The sequence below is a fragment of the Lithobates pipiens genome, unplaced genomic scaffold (assembly GCF_037356315.1).
Source record: "Lithobates pipiens isolate NorthernLeopardFrog02 unplaced genomic scaffold, aLitPip1_a1.2 Scaffold_18, whole genome shotgun sequence".
Taxonomy (NCBI): domain Eukaryota; kingdom Metazoa; phylum Chordata; class Amphibia; order Anura; family Ranidae; genus Lithobates; species Lithobates pipiens.
Genome location: NW_027507758.1, coordinates 326,953,223 through 326,969,237, shown reverse-complemented (window position 1 = coordinate 326,969,237; position 16,015 = coordinate 326,953,223). Strand labels below are relative to the sequence as shown.

At 39.9% G+C, this 16,015-nt stretch overlaps 1 protein-coding gene across 2 annotated transcripts in view; it reads right to left on the bottom strand.

The window, feature by feature from the left end:
* CEP162 (centrosomal protein 162) overlaps positions 1 to 16,015 on the bottom strand; it is a 185,906-nt gene that overhangs the window by 45,593 nt on the left and 124,298 nt on the right. For both annotated transcript variants that reach the window (XM_077487309.1, XM_077487310.1), the window contains 5 exons: positions 13,307 to 13,565; positions 11,535 to 11,599; positions 8,557 to 8,826; positions 4,112 to 4,249; positions 1,875 to 1,987 (listed from right to left, as the gene is read on the bottom strand). In XM_077487309.1, the coding sequence (XP_077343435.1) occupies positions 1,875 to 1,987; positions 4,112 to 4,249; positions 8,557 to 8,826; positions 11,535 to 11,599; positions 13,307 to 13,565 (845 nt within the window). The remainder of the gene's footprint in view (positions 1 to 1,874; positions 1,988 to 4,111; positions 4,250 to 8,556; positions 8,827 to 11,534; positions 11,600 to 13,306; positions 13,566 to 16,015) is intronic.

The window sequence follows — 16,015 nt, the reverse complement described above, 5'->3', positions numbered from 1 at the left end:
CTACTAAAATCTACGGAGGATCTTGCTGGCAGCAAGACCTTCCTTAAAAACATAACCAATAGTCAGATTACGATGCGTTTAGGCGCCTAAACTTACAGATCTTTTTCCATAACTCTCCACACATGACCACAAATGCAGATTTCTTTTTCATTTTGATTTAATGAATCCTTATGTAGCGCAACTGTGTGCATAGGCCCATACAATACAGCTGTGTCCAGACCTTTAAAAAAAACTATATGGTGTATGGGTCTAAAGACAGCATTTCTTACACTTGTGTGCATGAGCTCTAAAATGGTCTTTTTAAGAAGCAGTAAACAGTTCTAGTTTAAGTAAAAACTGTGGTCAGGTCTGTGATCTTGGATTAAGGTAGACAGGGTCACAGCCAGGCCTTAGGTTCGGTTTTGGCATGCTTGAGGTATGGTAATGCAAGAACAGTAAATGAAAAAAACTTTAGTCCCAGATAATTCAGAAAAAGTGTACCATAAGTGTGATAGAGCATTTCAAACACTGTTGCATAACAGGGAATAATCTGAAATTGTCACAAACTCTACAGTCCGGAAAGTCCTGTGTGAAGGAATTTATATTGACCTGCACAGTGCTCTGAACTTAACCCTGTAGTACTACCTTACGATAAATTGGACTTCAGATTGCCAGTCAGGTCTTCTTGATCATCAGCAGAACCCAACCTTACAAATGCTCTTTGGCTATATGGGCACAGATTCTCTCTCACACACACACACAACTTGTGGAACGTCCAACTTCCATTACTCTGCATACATTTTTGTACGAATACAGTTAAAAAAAAAAAAAACACCACAAACTGAATGGAATGGTCAGAGACCTCTTTACATTTAAAGTGTTTATAAATCCTTACATATACCCAGTGAAGTGACTGGGCTCAGGTAATACACAGAGATAAAAACCCATCCTCCTAGATAAGTTGTATCTGTATATATGAAGTCTTCTCTACATCTGTTCAAAGTCCAGAATTTATAAAGCTTGTCTGATCTGTCAGAAAAGGGGGCGGAGAGCAGACATCACACACTCCAGAGCTCAGTGAGGCGAGCTCTGAGAGCTGATTGGAAGGAACACACACCCTTCACGCAGCATAGAGGACCATAGCTAATGCTGTCAATCAGCTGGAGTTCCCTCCCGTCACCATTTTTCTTTTGGTGTCAGGAAAACTTGTCAGAAGTGATTCATGCCAATAGCAAAGGAACAGGGCAGCAGACAGAAATGACACTTAGTGCTCTTAATTGGGAAAAGTATACCCTATAGAGGGATATTCTTTGTTCATATTTCATGTCTGAGGTTTACAACCACTTTAAAAAGTGATTGCCAAATCCATCACTGATTTTCTTTACCTTTGAAGAGTAACTGTAGAAGGGAGGTGGGAGTCCACAATCAGTGCTGTAAACAAGGGAAGTTGAGCTTTTTTTTTTTTTTTATGGGAGAGGGGCTAATAGAATCTAGGACACTTGTAGCAAACACAGGGATTACAGCTTTGGAGAGGTGGGCAGCAGATTGGCAGATAGATCTCCAGAGAAAAGTATGAAGATAGTGCCATTGACTCTGGACTATGTGACTTCCACAACAGACACAGTTTATACTACAGAAGACTGATTCACCTGCAGTTTAAATAACCGGTCGGAGTACAAGTTGCACATCCTCTGTATTGGGAAATAGGATTTTCCCCATCTAAATTAAATCTGTTGCCTTTAGAAACTATTCTTGTGTCCTGCAAAAGGGTTCATGACTTAATGTCCCCATGAAGTTTAACAGACTGTCTAGGTAATATTTGCAATGTTTTCTAATTGTATCATTCAAAATTTCAATGTTATTGGCATATGCATGAAAAATGTTTTTTCTTTTACCTTAAGGAAATTATATCTGCTTTGAGTGCCTGGTTTTCCTTAAACATATGCTCCTCATTTTCTTTGTTTTTAAGTTGGAGGTCTTTGACGTGTTGATACAGCCTTTCATTTTCCTACAAACATGCATAGAATATATAATACAAAATTAGAAATGTGTTCAAGTTTGGAAACCAAGGAAATATTTAGCATCCTTCGCATAAAATAATTTTACTTAGGTGCATTCCCACTTCTAACTTTGGAAACCCACGTACTGATCAGTTAAACATCTACTGTATGTGGCCCCTACTATAAACAATAATAAATATTCTACGATTAAAATATGCCTAACATACCACTATTCAATCACTCTCCTTTCCATTTAAACAGAAAAGATATCTGTCCTTTCACAGAAGTCACTGCATACGTTAGTTGGTGGCTACATTAATGGCAGTGCTCAGTTATCACATAGGGATAAGCAAAGTTTGGCGTTTATTATGAGATCTGCTTGTTAATCGCTGGCCTATAATAGCTAAATAATAAAAAAAAGAAAAAAAACACTTGTTACTTTTGCGCACTGTAGCATTAGCAAAATCACGCAACATAATAGATGTGTTACAGAACATAATTTTAGGCTGGTTTTCAGTGCAGTAGAGATTACACAGGTTAACAAACTGGCAGTGTGTAAACTTCCTGTTTGAGTTGACCTTTAGTGAAACATTTATAAATTAGCTCCCTTAAGCACATCATTAAAATCAAATGGTTTCCAAAGAGGAGCACTGACATCAAAACCTTTTTTTTTTATTGGATCTAATTAGCAAGGCCCTTCAGGGACTCCTCTATGTAAATACATTCTTAGTTCTACTTTACGCACTTTGATATAATGCCCAATCCTGCCAATAACTGAAGATTTTCATTCTAGTTTTTAAGAGCCAAGAGACTGCAGTCTGAAAGCACCTCCATAATATTCTAAATTTGCTAATACATTTAAGACTCCCCTACCCCCAGACTGACAATACTGCTGTCAGTGCCTCCTCCGCTCATTCCTCTAGAGTCGTGTCTCACTAATACACACTGGCATAGCTTGAGAAGGGGGGCAGACAGGGAAGTCGCCCCTGGTGCAACATTTAGAAGTGCGCAGAAAATGGGGTGAGAGAATTTGTAAGAACTGGTGAGAGGGCAACCAGCATGATCATGAGTTTCCCCCTATGACAAGTTTTTATTGTCATTCTTTCCGGCCAGCCTATAACCCTGACGTAACAGCATTCTGTCAGGATTATTGGCTGGCCGCTCTGCTGTAAGTAAGTTAGGGGGTGCAAATGACTTGCCTTGTCCTGGGTGCTGACACCCCACGCTACGCCACTCCTAATACAGGATGTGCGTTACTGGCAAGATCGCCAGGTGAAAACAAAGGGTGAAAAGCCAATGAAAAGAAAACTGATGCAGCCACCACATCTAATGATGGGTAAGCTGCAATATATAGAATTTTTGGTTTTGGGTTTAACGCCGATTTATTATCAACATGAAGCTTATAGGACTTATAGGACTCTATGGACATAATTTCCAAAGGTAGACAACTTTTTTTGATCAGTAATCAGTTTTTTAAATCTATGCAATGAATACACATATTTTGCATTAAGTCAGAGTCTATGTCTAAAGAACACTTCCAGGCAACAAATGAAAACAATTAGTGAGCTTCTAATGAATTAAAGTATACTGCTGCTATGAAAAAAAAGAAATAAATAAAAATCAGAAAAGTTTACCCAATTCACCTTCATCCGAGTTCTCTATGGTTCACAGGATGCACAGCACACACCACCTCCCAGGGTCAGTAAGGGTGTACTTACACAGGTAGGTGCTAATGTAGAACATCTTTTATTAACATCTTGGCATCTAGTATTACCAATCAGTCAAACTTTCAAAGCAGGTTTAATTTTGGATTGCAGATGGGGATCATTTTTTTTTAGTACTGCCATTGCCATTTAAAATTCAGGCTCTGTGTGCGAGAAGCAACGTTAAGGGTTTTCCAGAATCACAAGCAGGGGTGTTCCAAAATCACCAGACTGTAAACAGAGTGGACTCGATTTGTGTACTATAGCAATGCTTGGTTGAAAAAAGAAGCACCAAACAGGTAGGGGGCATTTCTTGTACATGTCCAAAGACTTATATCTGTGGTTCAGTTTAGTGTACCTTCAACTATTATATAAACACTTCATTGTTGGTTATACCAATAAATGCACTGATATGCTTTAAAACCATACCTGCTGATATCCTTTTAGAAGTGTCTCCTGTTCCTCTATTTCCTGTTTTATTATTTGCAGTTTCTCCTCTGTTACAGGATCATTTTTATCACCCAGTAGGTGACTCCGCCTCTTCATTTTCTCTGCTTCAGCATGCAACTAAAATATAGTAAAAGTTCAAAATAAATAAAATACAGTGCTACTTTGAAGCAGCTCTCATTTCTGTGTACCAGAACGAAACCTACTCAATGTTGGTAAAATAAATTTCCCAGCAGGTTTTACACACAAGGGAGTAAAAGCATGTCACAATTTACAGTGAACTGCAAAACACTTTCTTCATATGACTCTACCATAGAAAAAAAAAAAAAAAAAAAGTGCGACACCCAGGGTCTGCTCCGATCCGGGAATTGTATACATGGATAGGCGACAGCCAGCTTGGATTATACTATACTGTGCAACATCTGTACTGAAATCTTTATGTAAGCCTATTGTATTGGAACATAAACTTATTACTTTATAATAAAAACCTTTGTAAAAAAAAAAAAAAAAAAGCTGTGAACTATAGTATTATATATATCTGCGCATCAGACAAATAATTAGATAGCTGTGTCATTTTTAAAGATAAAAAATTTCTCTTTCTCATATTGGTGAATGCTCCTAACCAAAAAATCCAGTGGTCCAGTGAGTTTAAGTAAAAATTCTAAGCTTTATTTCAGAGCAACTATATGCCAGTTCAAGAAATAAGACTTGAGCTTTCCTTTTCTCAAGGCTCACTAGTAACAAAGTACACACTGACTAACCATTTATGGAAACAAATAGGAAATGTATTAGAATCCTCTGTCATCGTAACCACGTAAAGGGGAAATCCTTTCCATCAACACATTCAATTCAATGAATGCAATACATTCAATTTCCTTAAAGGAAAAAAAAAAAAAGACCAAACATGTTCAGGAAAGTGGTGTGATATTCATTTAAAAAAAAAAAGGAAGTACAGAATGTGAAAGAATAAACGTGAAAGAAGGCTAAATAAGGAAAAATCTGGTGCTCCAGACCAGGACAGATAACACCACTAAGGGGAGAAAATGTTACCAGAAAGAGCCATGGGTCACAATCAGTTTCAAGGAGGAGCAACCAGTCATCCACCAAAATACCCTGGGACGTCCCTATGAATTAGAGGAGTGCAGGACAACAAGGCAAACCCTGAAAACCTGAAACCTGTTCTATAACAGAACTAAGTTTTGTCCAAGTCCAGACTGCAGGAAAGCCATAATACGATGTACCAAGAAGTCTCTGGGGTTGAAATGCTTGTGTTCACACCAGGTGAAAATGGATCTCTAGGCAAGGTAGTAGATTTTTCCCAAAGTGGCTTTTCTAGCTTTGAGTAATGTGGGAATGAAAGTCAGATTTACTCCGGGGCTTCAACAGCCATACCAGTAAAGCCAGTGACTGGAGGGTACAGGGGGCCTTGTCTGATGTCTCCTAGGAGTTTGGGCATGTCTGTGTGCCAGGTTCATCTGGACCAGTTTGGTGCAATGAGAATCACCAAGAATCTGAACTGGGGAGAAAGCATTTATTAGCTTGAATGGAGCCCATGGAATTACCAGATCATCAAATGTCAGTGCTAGAGGGTCATTGGTCCTGTACACAAACAGGGGTAACTCGTTGCGGAACATTAAGGCCAGGATGTCCACATCTGTAGTCCCCCATTTTTGACACAGGAGATGGAAGATGGGTATGAGGGAACCATTGCCCGTGGTCCAGATGGTTATTACCAAAGAAAACTACCTTCTAAATTGTCCACTTCTTGGACGTCAATAGCAGAGATTTCGAGACAGTGCTTTTCGGGCCAGGAGATAATTAGGCTTACTTTTTTCAAGGCTCCCTGACCCCTGGCTCTCCCTGATGACTGAATGTTTAAACACTCAATAAGTGAATAAAGTCAAACACATTTCCAGTTTTATACATAAACTCGTCAGGAGACACTAATAAGTGTACTAAAAAAAGTGGAGATATTAAAAGAAGAGGTCCGCCCACCCCTGCAAAAATTAAAAGCCAGCAGCTACACATAATTCAGCTGCTGATTTTTAATAATAGGACACTTACCTGTCCTGGAGTCCAGCGATGTCGGCACCACAGCCGATGTGTCGGGTGCATTACGTAGCATTACGGCTTCGCGCCGGGTCCCTACTGTGCACGCGCGAGGCACTGCTGCGCTCTCCTACTGGCTCGGCGGAGGGGGAAGGAGGAGGGAGCCGAGCTACTGAAGTAATGCACCGCGGCCCGGACTCCTGGAAGTGGGGAGTGCCAAACGTGGCACCGGAGGAGGGGTGGAGACAAATGAGTGGAAGCTCCACTTTTGGGTAGAACTCCACTTTAAGTCTCACTATAAGGCTACAGTATTGGTCCAATAACAGAATTAGCCTAACTTAATTTTCCACCATGCTGGCCCTTGTATGGGCCCAGGCTTTGCCCATCATGGTGAGCATACCCCTGGAGGTGTCTTTAGGGTCCAGGAACCATAGGAGTGGAAGAATGTGGTTCCCAAGGTATTACTGAGGTTGCACCGATCCAGAAGTACGGCTTCTATTGTTATAAGTAGAAGGGAGTGAAGAGTTGATTGAAGAATTCAAAGTGCATAAAGTCTATTTAACCATAGAAACTACTCTATAAGGGATACCTATAACCCAGAGTCGATGGATGAGCCAGGGATGGAGCATTGATGAGCATGAATGTGAATGGGTGAGCCAGGGATGGAACATGGGTGAGCCAGGGATGGAGCATGGGTGAGCCAGGGATGGAGCATGGATGAGCATGAATATGGATGGATGAGCCAGGGATGGGCACAGATCAGCACTATGGGCACTTCAGATCCAGCCCACAGCGATGTTGCACTGCCTTCCTCCTCTCCTCACATGCTGTACCGATCATGTGAGGAGTCAAACCGGGTATGCTCCTGTTTGTTTACAAGTGATCACTCTGTCATTGGATGGAGTGATCACATGTAAAGGTCCATTGTCATTGGCCCTTTATCCCAAATCCGTGACACGCTGGGTTTGCGAGACCGGACAGTCATTGGCATTCCTGGATGCACGATTATGGGAGGATGTCATATGACGATCTCCCAGAATTTTCTGACTGCACTGTAGCCATCATTCGGCTATGGCATGGTCGGCAATTGGTTATACTGACCTGCACCTGCTCGTTGCAGAACAACCTCAAACGTCTCCGGTCCTGGACAGCACTCCTGGTTCCTCCTCCTTGGCAGGTGCCCCCATAGGAAGCTGCTTCCTATGACGTCACTCATGCAGGCTCACTACCAAGCCTTGCTGTCTGCATCTATTGACAGACAGGGGGACTCGACTAGTGCCCTGCTCCCTTGTCACTGGTTTTGATTGACAGCAGCAGGAGTCAATGGCTGGGGGGGGGGGGGTGTTGGGGGGGGATACCAATGCCTAAAAATTTTTTCCTTAAGGCAAAGAATGCATTAAGGTAAAAATGTATAGGCTTAAGAAACCACTAGGAAAAAAAAAAAAAAGTACACTTTAAAATATAAAACTCAGGAAGCTGTGTCCAAAAGCAAACACACAGCTGATATTTTCTCTATTATCAACTTACCAAGCCTTGTATCGCGTTGTGTGTGGAGGCAGCCACCTTGGTAAAGACAAGGCTTTGCTTCCTCATGTCAGAGCCTCCAGCAAGGAGAACATAGAGCAGCACAGTAGTGACATTATCAAATCTTTCTCCAAATGTCAATCGTGGAGGCAGTAGTGTTAAATCTTACAATACAGATATAGAACTATGAGGGTGTATGCACACATGTTAATAGGCACCCTCACATACCAGAAAGTACACGGCTATTTTTCCATGAAGAATTCCAGTAAAAAAAAAAAAAGTAAATTTTCAGGGTACTGCTTGGGTACAATTACCATCCCTAGAGGTTTCCTATAGCATTGCAAATCTTCACTTTTTAAAAAGTCCACTTTAATCTGCATTGTAACCTCCCTTTTTTTTTTTTGTGATATATTAATATTACGCTTTGGCAATTTATAATGTAGCTAATGTGATTCTCGTCTTCTTTTTTTTGTAGCGATGCCCTGAATAGCTATAATATAGCTTGTTTCCATGACAAAAAAGTGAAGGGAAAACTTGCCAATAGGGACACAGACATCAATAAAAACTGAGATTCTATACCATCTACACATTATACGAAGCTTTGAATTAGAAAAAAAGAAAACCTGGGCTTCTACATTAGAGAAAACCTGTTCTGAGCGAATGCCCTGGAACAAGTATGTAGACGAGGAGTCTTGACTCTTTCACCTGCTCCTTTCAGAGCAATGACTCAGAGTACAGAAGACCGGCATCTGGCAACCAACATTTTCAAAAGAATGTCAGAAATGCCAGCCTTCATAATTTCTCTCTGTGGTTTCTTGGAACTTATCCACTACCACCTTCTGACTAGAACGTACCTTTGCTTCAAGCATATAATTTTCCCGTTTCAGCTGTTTGATTTCCTCCTCATACTTCGTCTTCATGCTTTGTATTTCTAGTTGAAATCCTTCCTTCTTTTGTGAAAATTCTTCCTGGGGGGTTGCGGTATGTCCATGCTCAGCATTTAATTTCTCTTCTACATTCTGAAGCCTCTGAAGCACAGTCAGGTCTCTTTTAATAGCATTTGAATCATGGGTGGCAGACCTGTTTTCTGAGGTGTTTTCATGAGAACGAATAGGCCCACTGATCTGGAAAATAACACAATGCTACACAAGTAAGCCAAGTAAATATTCTAGTAATACTTCATTAACTTGTGTATGCATTGTAACTTTGCTCTGACACTACAATGCAATAGCTGTATGTGGTGAGAGAGCATTTACATACAACTAATGTAAAAGTACTTATTTTGCATTGTGTGTGGAACTTAAAGCCTCATGTACATAATTACCACAATGCATGCTGGTAAATATAAAGAAATACAGCTAATGTATGACACTTGTGTGATCATCAATTATAAAAATAGAACCTTATGTAAAGTGATTTTTTTTTTTAGAAAAAGCGTGTACATGTGTGTCCCATTAGATCAATATTGTTATCCTGCAGGAACTGTAACAAGCAGAATAATAAAATGGTGTACCCTATATATATATATATATATATATATATATATATATATTGTGTACAAAGTGCAGATATATAACAATGGGCCATTTTAAGAAACATTTCAGCAGAAGTGGAGCTACACAACTACCAATCAGATACAATTTTTTTTTTCTAGCATAACGCAACAAGAGATCGGATAAGTTGGTCAGAGCAGCTGTTCCACTTTTGCACCACTTCATGATATCAAAGGAAATGTGTTACTTTTACAAATCTAAAGATTTACTTTGATGTAAATACTCCAATTTACTTGTATTGGTCACATTCACACATACAATGTATGGCATAGTTTAACATTTGCAATGGGTTGTGTATGTTTGTTGCCACACAATTTGAAAGGCACCCTAGAACAAATATACAATCTACCTAAGCATTATAGGGTAGCATGGTGAAGAAAATACAGCAGGAAGGATTACTCCTGCATTGAGACACATTCAAAATGAATAGGTTGCAGTAGTAGGTTGCAGCAGACTACAATGCAGTATAGCGTGAACTGGTCCTCAATGCGTTAAAGAACACAGATTTCAAAAACCTGATTCTACTGTATATATAAGTTTTCATTTATATGCACTTGAGGAGCTGTACATATTTGCTCATTAAATAATCATATTTATCACAATGCAGTTGGCTGACACTACAAAAAAAAATGCACTATGCGTGCGGCTGATATAAATTAAAACAGAAACATAGTATAATGCACTGAGCCACTAAAAGCTCCCTCAAGTGGGCAATTAATTTCTCTATTTTAATACAACAAAACCATGGAAACACAAGCGTGTAAAAAATGTTCGTCATATCAAAAGTATTTTTAGGTGAAAAAACAGCATGAAAGTGGTTGTAAACCCTTGCCCTATACCTAGTGAAGTGACTAGCATCAGTTGATACACAGAGAGGAAACAAATTGTCCTACATAAGCTGTACCTTGTTTATCTAAAGCGCTTCAAAGTATAGCATTTAGACAGCATTTCTTAGCTCCAGAAGGGTGTGGATCTGATGTCACACAATGCACAGTATAGTGCGGGGAGTGGAGTGTAATCGGAGACCTGAGTGGAGAGAATGGACACCCCCACCCCTCCCCTGCAGAGTCTCCTAGGCAAAAATGCACAGCTGAGGCTGTCAATCACCTGCTGGGACAGGTTGGGATTGCCTGTTATCGAGAAAACTTTCAGAAGTGACTGATGCAGATAGCAGTGGAAGCAGTGTGCAGACAGAAATCATCTTAACACCCCTTTCACACCAGGGCGTTTTGCAGGCGCTATAGCATTAGAAATAGCGCCTGCAATCCACCCTAAAGAAGCTGCACCATTGTTTGTAGTGTGAAAGCCCCGAGGGCTTTCACACTACAGCGGTGCGCTGGCAGGACGTCAGCGAAAAGTCCTGCCAGCAGCTTCTTTGTAGCGGTGAAGGAGAGGTGCGTTTACCGCTCCTCCACCGCTGCTCCCCATTGAAATCAATGGGGCAGCGCTGTAATACCGCTGGCAAAACGCCGCTATTGCGGCGTATTTCCGGCGGTTTTAACCCTTTCTCGGCCGCTAGCGGGGGTAAAAGCGCCCCGCTAGCGGCCGAAATGCGCCGCAAAATCCGGCGGTAAAACGCCACTAAAAATAGCGGCGTTTTAACGCCCACACTATGGGCGGTGTGGTGTGAAAGGGGTCTAAGTGCTATAGATGGAGGAAAGCCCACTATAGAAGGATATACTTTGTTCATTTCAGAAATTTACAACCACTTTAATGTGGACCTTAAGGCCCCATTCACACTGCATCGGTGGTAAAGCCCCGCTATTTTTGGCAGGGCTTTACCGTCAATTTTCGTGGCGCTATTTGGCTGCTAGTGGGGTGCTTTTACCCCCCGCTAGCATCCGAGAAAGGGTTAAAACCACCACAAAGCGCTGCTGTAAAGTGCCTCAGTGTGAAAGGGGTCTACTTAAAATGACTTAAAATTGCTGGCTTTGCTCCACTGCACACCAGCCCCTAACACTTTAATAATTTTTTTTTTTTTTTTTACAGGGAGTGGGTATCTTTATTGAGAGGTAACCACTTTATCATTACTCATCTAGGCGAAAAAGATGTCACTTGCCCGGCCCCCTTCCTGCCCACAGTCTCCTTGGACCATACAATCTCAAGACTGGATGAACAGTATTAGAAATCCTTTGCTAGGTTAAAAAAAAAAAAATGTATTTCAACTATGAATTTAGCCAAGTGCCTTGGAGTTTCATCGATTGGACTTTGTGCAGATTTACCCTTTGAAAGTCAACATGCCTTTGACCACTCTGGTTTTGCAGCTGTGTACTACTTACCCCTGTGTCTTCTCGAAAACTAACGTCTTCTGCAAACCTTATTGTTCTCGTAGCAGATAATATTCCTAGGACATTAAAAAAAGTTGAAAAAATTATCAACAATTACAGTACAGTGGCATTTGAAAACTCTCTAAACAAAATAGCTCTTAACAACTTGTCTATTGACTCATGACGATATATGTCAGCAAAGTGGAACCTTCCTGTGAAACGCTGCATATGAATGGCGGCTCCTTTTAGAGCCATAGCAGGCACGCGCCCACTGCACGGCAAGGGAATTGATGCACGTGGCCGATCGCCGCTGGCCATCCGTGAGCACGGGCACAAGAGCTAGAACGGGGATTTGTGTGTGTAAACACACAAATCCCTGTTCTGACAGGGGAGGAGAGACAGATTGTCTGTTCCTACCAAGTAGGAACAACGATTTGGCTCCTTCTCTAGTCAGTCCCATCTCCTCACAGTTAGAAACACATCTAGGGAATACATTTAATCCCTTGATCGCCCCCTAGTGTTAACCCCTTTCCTGCCAGTGACATTTACATGGTAATTATAGCACTGATCACTTTATAAATGTCAATGGTGCCAAAAAGGTGTCAAGTGTTTTATCTGTCCGCTGCAATGTCGCAGTACAGCTAAAAATTGCAGATCACCGCCTTTACTAGTAAAAAAAAAAAAAATACAAATAAAAAATAAATAAAAATGCCATAAATCTATCCCCTATTTTGTAGACGCTATAACATTTTCCCAAACCAATCAATATACGCTTATTATTATGCTTTTTTTTTTTTTACCAGAAATATGTAGAATACATATTGGCCTAAACTGATGAAGAAATGTGTTTTTTAAAAACATTTTTGGGGATATTTATTATAGCAAAAAGTGAAAAATAGTTATTTTTTTTCAAAATTGACACTTTTTTGTTTATAGTGCACAAAATAAAAAACGTATCGGTGATCAAATACCACCAAAAGAAAGCTCTATTTGTGGGGAAAAAAATACGTAAATTTTGTTTGGGTAAAATGTTGCATGACCGCGTGCAATTGTCAGCTAAAACAACGCAGTGCCGTATCACAAAATAATGGGCCGGTCATTAAGCAGGAAAATTTTCTGGGGCTGAAGTGGAGGATAGAAGGAGAGAAGGAAGGATATATGAGAGGAGAGAGGAGGGGAGAGGAGAGAAGAAGATAGAGTTTACTGAAGTGCAGGAGTGGCATTGCAGGGATCCAAATTATTATAATTCTTCCACAAGTAAATAAGTGAGAGAGACAGAGGGGATATCATAAGGACATCTTTTTCCCACTGAAAGGGTGGTAGCTTTTTTTAAACTACCATGGGGCTAAGTTTTATGGGCAGTTTAGATGCAAGTAATGTTTACAAGTATTTTTTACGGCAAAGTTCATGTTTGCTAAAAAATAAATAATTGCCTAGGGAAGGGGTTAAAACATTTATTCAATTTTTTTTCTGCCTGTGTCCTACTGGGGAGATTTTCCTTCACCTCCTGTCTTGGATACACAACAGGAAGTGATTTGTCCTCTTAGACTTATCACCAGACCATTTTTCCTCATTGGAAGGTTTCCCCATTTTGCTTCTATATCACCTCTTAACAGTAGGATTTCCACTTTAGCAATACAAATAGAAGTGTAAATATCAGACAGCAATACATACTTGGCAGAGAGACTAATCCTTTACATAAGCTTTACTTATTACAACACTGGGGGAAAAAAAAGGAAAAAGAGTACTTTGAAATAACAGCAAAAATGACAACCCAACAATACCTTTTTGCTGCTTAACAGTAGGAGATGTTTCTTTTTTCTGCCACAGGAACGAGTTTGACTGAAGGGAGTCAGGAGTAGCGAATGATTTTGTTGGAGTGTTTGTCTTTCCATAACCAGAGCTCTTCACATAACCATACGGGGCGTTTTGACCTTTCTTCAAAACAGGCGATGGGTTCTTAACTATCTTGCTTGAGTGCTTGCTTTGAAGCTGTCCTGAAGTTGCTTTACTTGTAATAGAATATTTTCCATACTTTACAACCTACAAAATACTTCATTATTAATAAAAAGTCTAATTAATGCTAAAAGGTTTTTCTGAGGGTCAATGTAAAAAAAAAAAAAGGAACTGCAAAATAAAAAAAATTACAAAAATTTTTGGACTCAACTGCAAATCCAATATCTTGGGGTGTAGTACAGGACAAAGGCATGACAATCATAGACGCTGGGTTTTGGGCTGGTTCGATCAGGTGACTGAACATTGGCAAAGCCTTTGGGGACACGCCCCCTGGTGGTAACACAGGAACAAAGGGGAGGGTGGTCCTAGGTCTTGTACTGTACTCCAAGATATGGAATTCACAGGTAAGTCCAATTCCTTTTATCTTAATCATACAGTGCAGGACACAGGTTTGATATCCATAAACCCCGTGATGTTCCCAAGCAAAAGTAGGATGGGAAACAACAGGGTAAACAGAACTGTGCCAATAGGCCCAACGATAACGAGGATTAACAGATTCAATTCAGAGTGCTGCTGCAAGAACCCTGTAGCTAAAAGCTGCATCCAATGGAGACTGAACGTCAGCCTGGTAGGACATGGAAAAGGTATGAACAGAAGACCCAGAGAGAGTTGTTAACTCAGAGACTTCTGACTGACAAGTAGATTGATGGAGGCTTCACTTCCCTCCTATTCTAAGACACAGGCTGGAGGGATGTTATACAGCCTATTACTGGCAGAAATGTGCCCACACCATGTTATATACACCCCAGGAGGACATTCCCCTCTTGGGGATATTAGCATAATGCAAACTTTAAACAGCAATCCAAATAACAGCCAACAGTGATCTAATTAGCAGTTAGCTAATCAACAACCAGGCACCCAGACCATGCTTTTATTAGTCAGGCAGCCCACCTCAGATAGCCCAGCAAAAAGCCCACAGGCCTGGATATACAAAGTATATCACATGCGGTGTTCAGACGTTTGGCTTTCACTTGTGTAATCTGTCCACTAGACACGTTATCATAAAAAAAACTCATAGAATGTTCCAGCAGTCTGAAAAAGGGACATTAGTTTATGTTCATAGGTTTCTTGAGGGAGATTGCCAATACATATTTATGTTACAAGTAGGTTAGGAGGCTTCACCTTTAATTCCTAAAACAGGTTCAGGGGAAATAGTGGAAATGTGGCATTTTCTGCTTCTGGAAACCACATTTTTAGAAGCGTCAAAAGGTTTGCCGAAGAATTCAGAGAGTGTCAGAAAAAAAAATCTGTGGTTGTCAAACAGGCCCCATGGTGCGCGACTGGGAGGGAGCTAGACAGATGAGGAAAGTAGTGTCATAATATGACAGGTTTTAGTAAAGTAAATGGAGTTTTATGAAAAAAATGAGCCTTCGCGCTACTACGGGAAAAATGCAACTAAAGTAGATATATATCTAAACAACTACTAATGAATAAATATAGAAATATATGTATATAAAAATATATAATCACAAAGTGCACGTGCAAATATATAGTGCAAAAAAATGCAGCAAGACGAAATAGTGAACACAAAACTATCATAAAAAGTGATAAAGGAGAAAAAAGTCCTGCGCAAATTATGCCAAAACTATATATATATATATATATATAAATAGACCAAAAAATTGCTAAGTGCAAACCAACGTGTTAAAAAATTAATATAAATAAAAAAAAGTAAAAAAAAAGTCCATATAGTAATAAGCACCAATGATAAATATGATGAAAAAAAACGGTGATGTAGATTCAAACAGTAAGGGCTCCCAGAACTCTCACCTTAGATCCCCATGAAGAAGTCACGTGGTCTGACGTAACGCGTAGGGAGTGGCCGTAGGACGTACCGGAAGTAGAGTAGGACTGGCGGAAGACGCCACGCCACCATTTTTATCTTTCTTGCTGTGCTGTTTTATTTATAATGTGAGAGTCTCATGTTGTATTAATAAATTGACCTTAATACTTTTAAATACTACACTATTGGAGCCTCCTCTCTCTCCCTTCCCCCCCCCCCCCCTCTTGTTTTGAGCCATACACTACGGAATATATCCTCTGGATTAACAGTATAAGCATTCATGCCATTAATGGCCCTCTAGTGGCCGAATAAGAAATTTACATCTTTCATCTAGATTCTTTTGATGGCTGGATATGAGGAATGAAATGGGAGACCCCATGTGTTTTGTGATGAGCCTGTTTTCTCTGTTTTAAGGTGAGAGTTCTGGGAGCCCTTACTGTTTGAATCTACATCACCGTTTTTTCATCATATTTATCATTGGTGCTTATTACTATATGGACTTTTTTTTTTTTACTTTTTTTTATTTATATTAATTTTTTAACACGTTGGTTTGCACTTAGCAATTTTTTGGTCTATTTATATATATATATATATTTATATATATATATATATATATATATATATATATATATATATATATAGTTTTGGCATAATTTGCGCAGGACTTTTTTCTCCTTTATCAAATGGAGTTTTA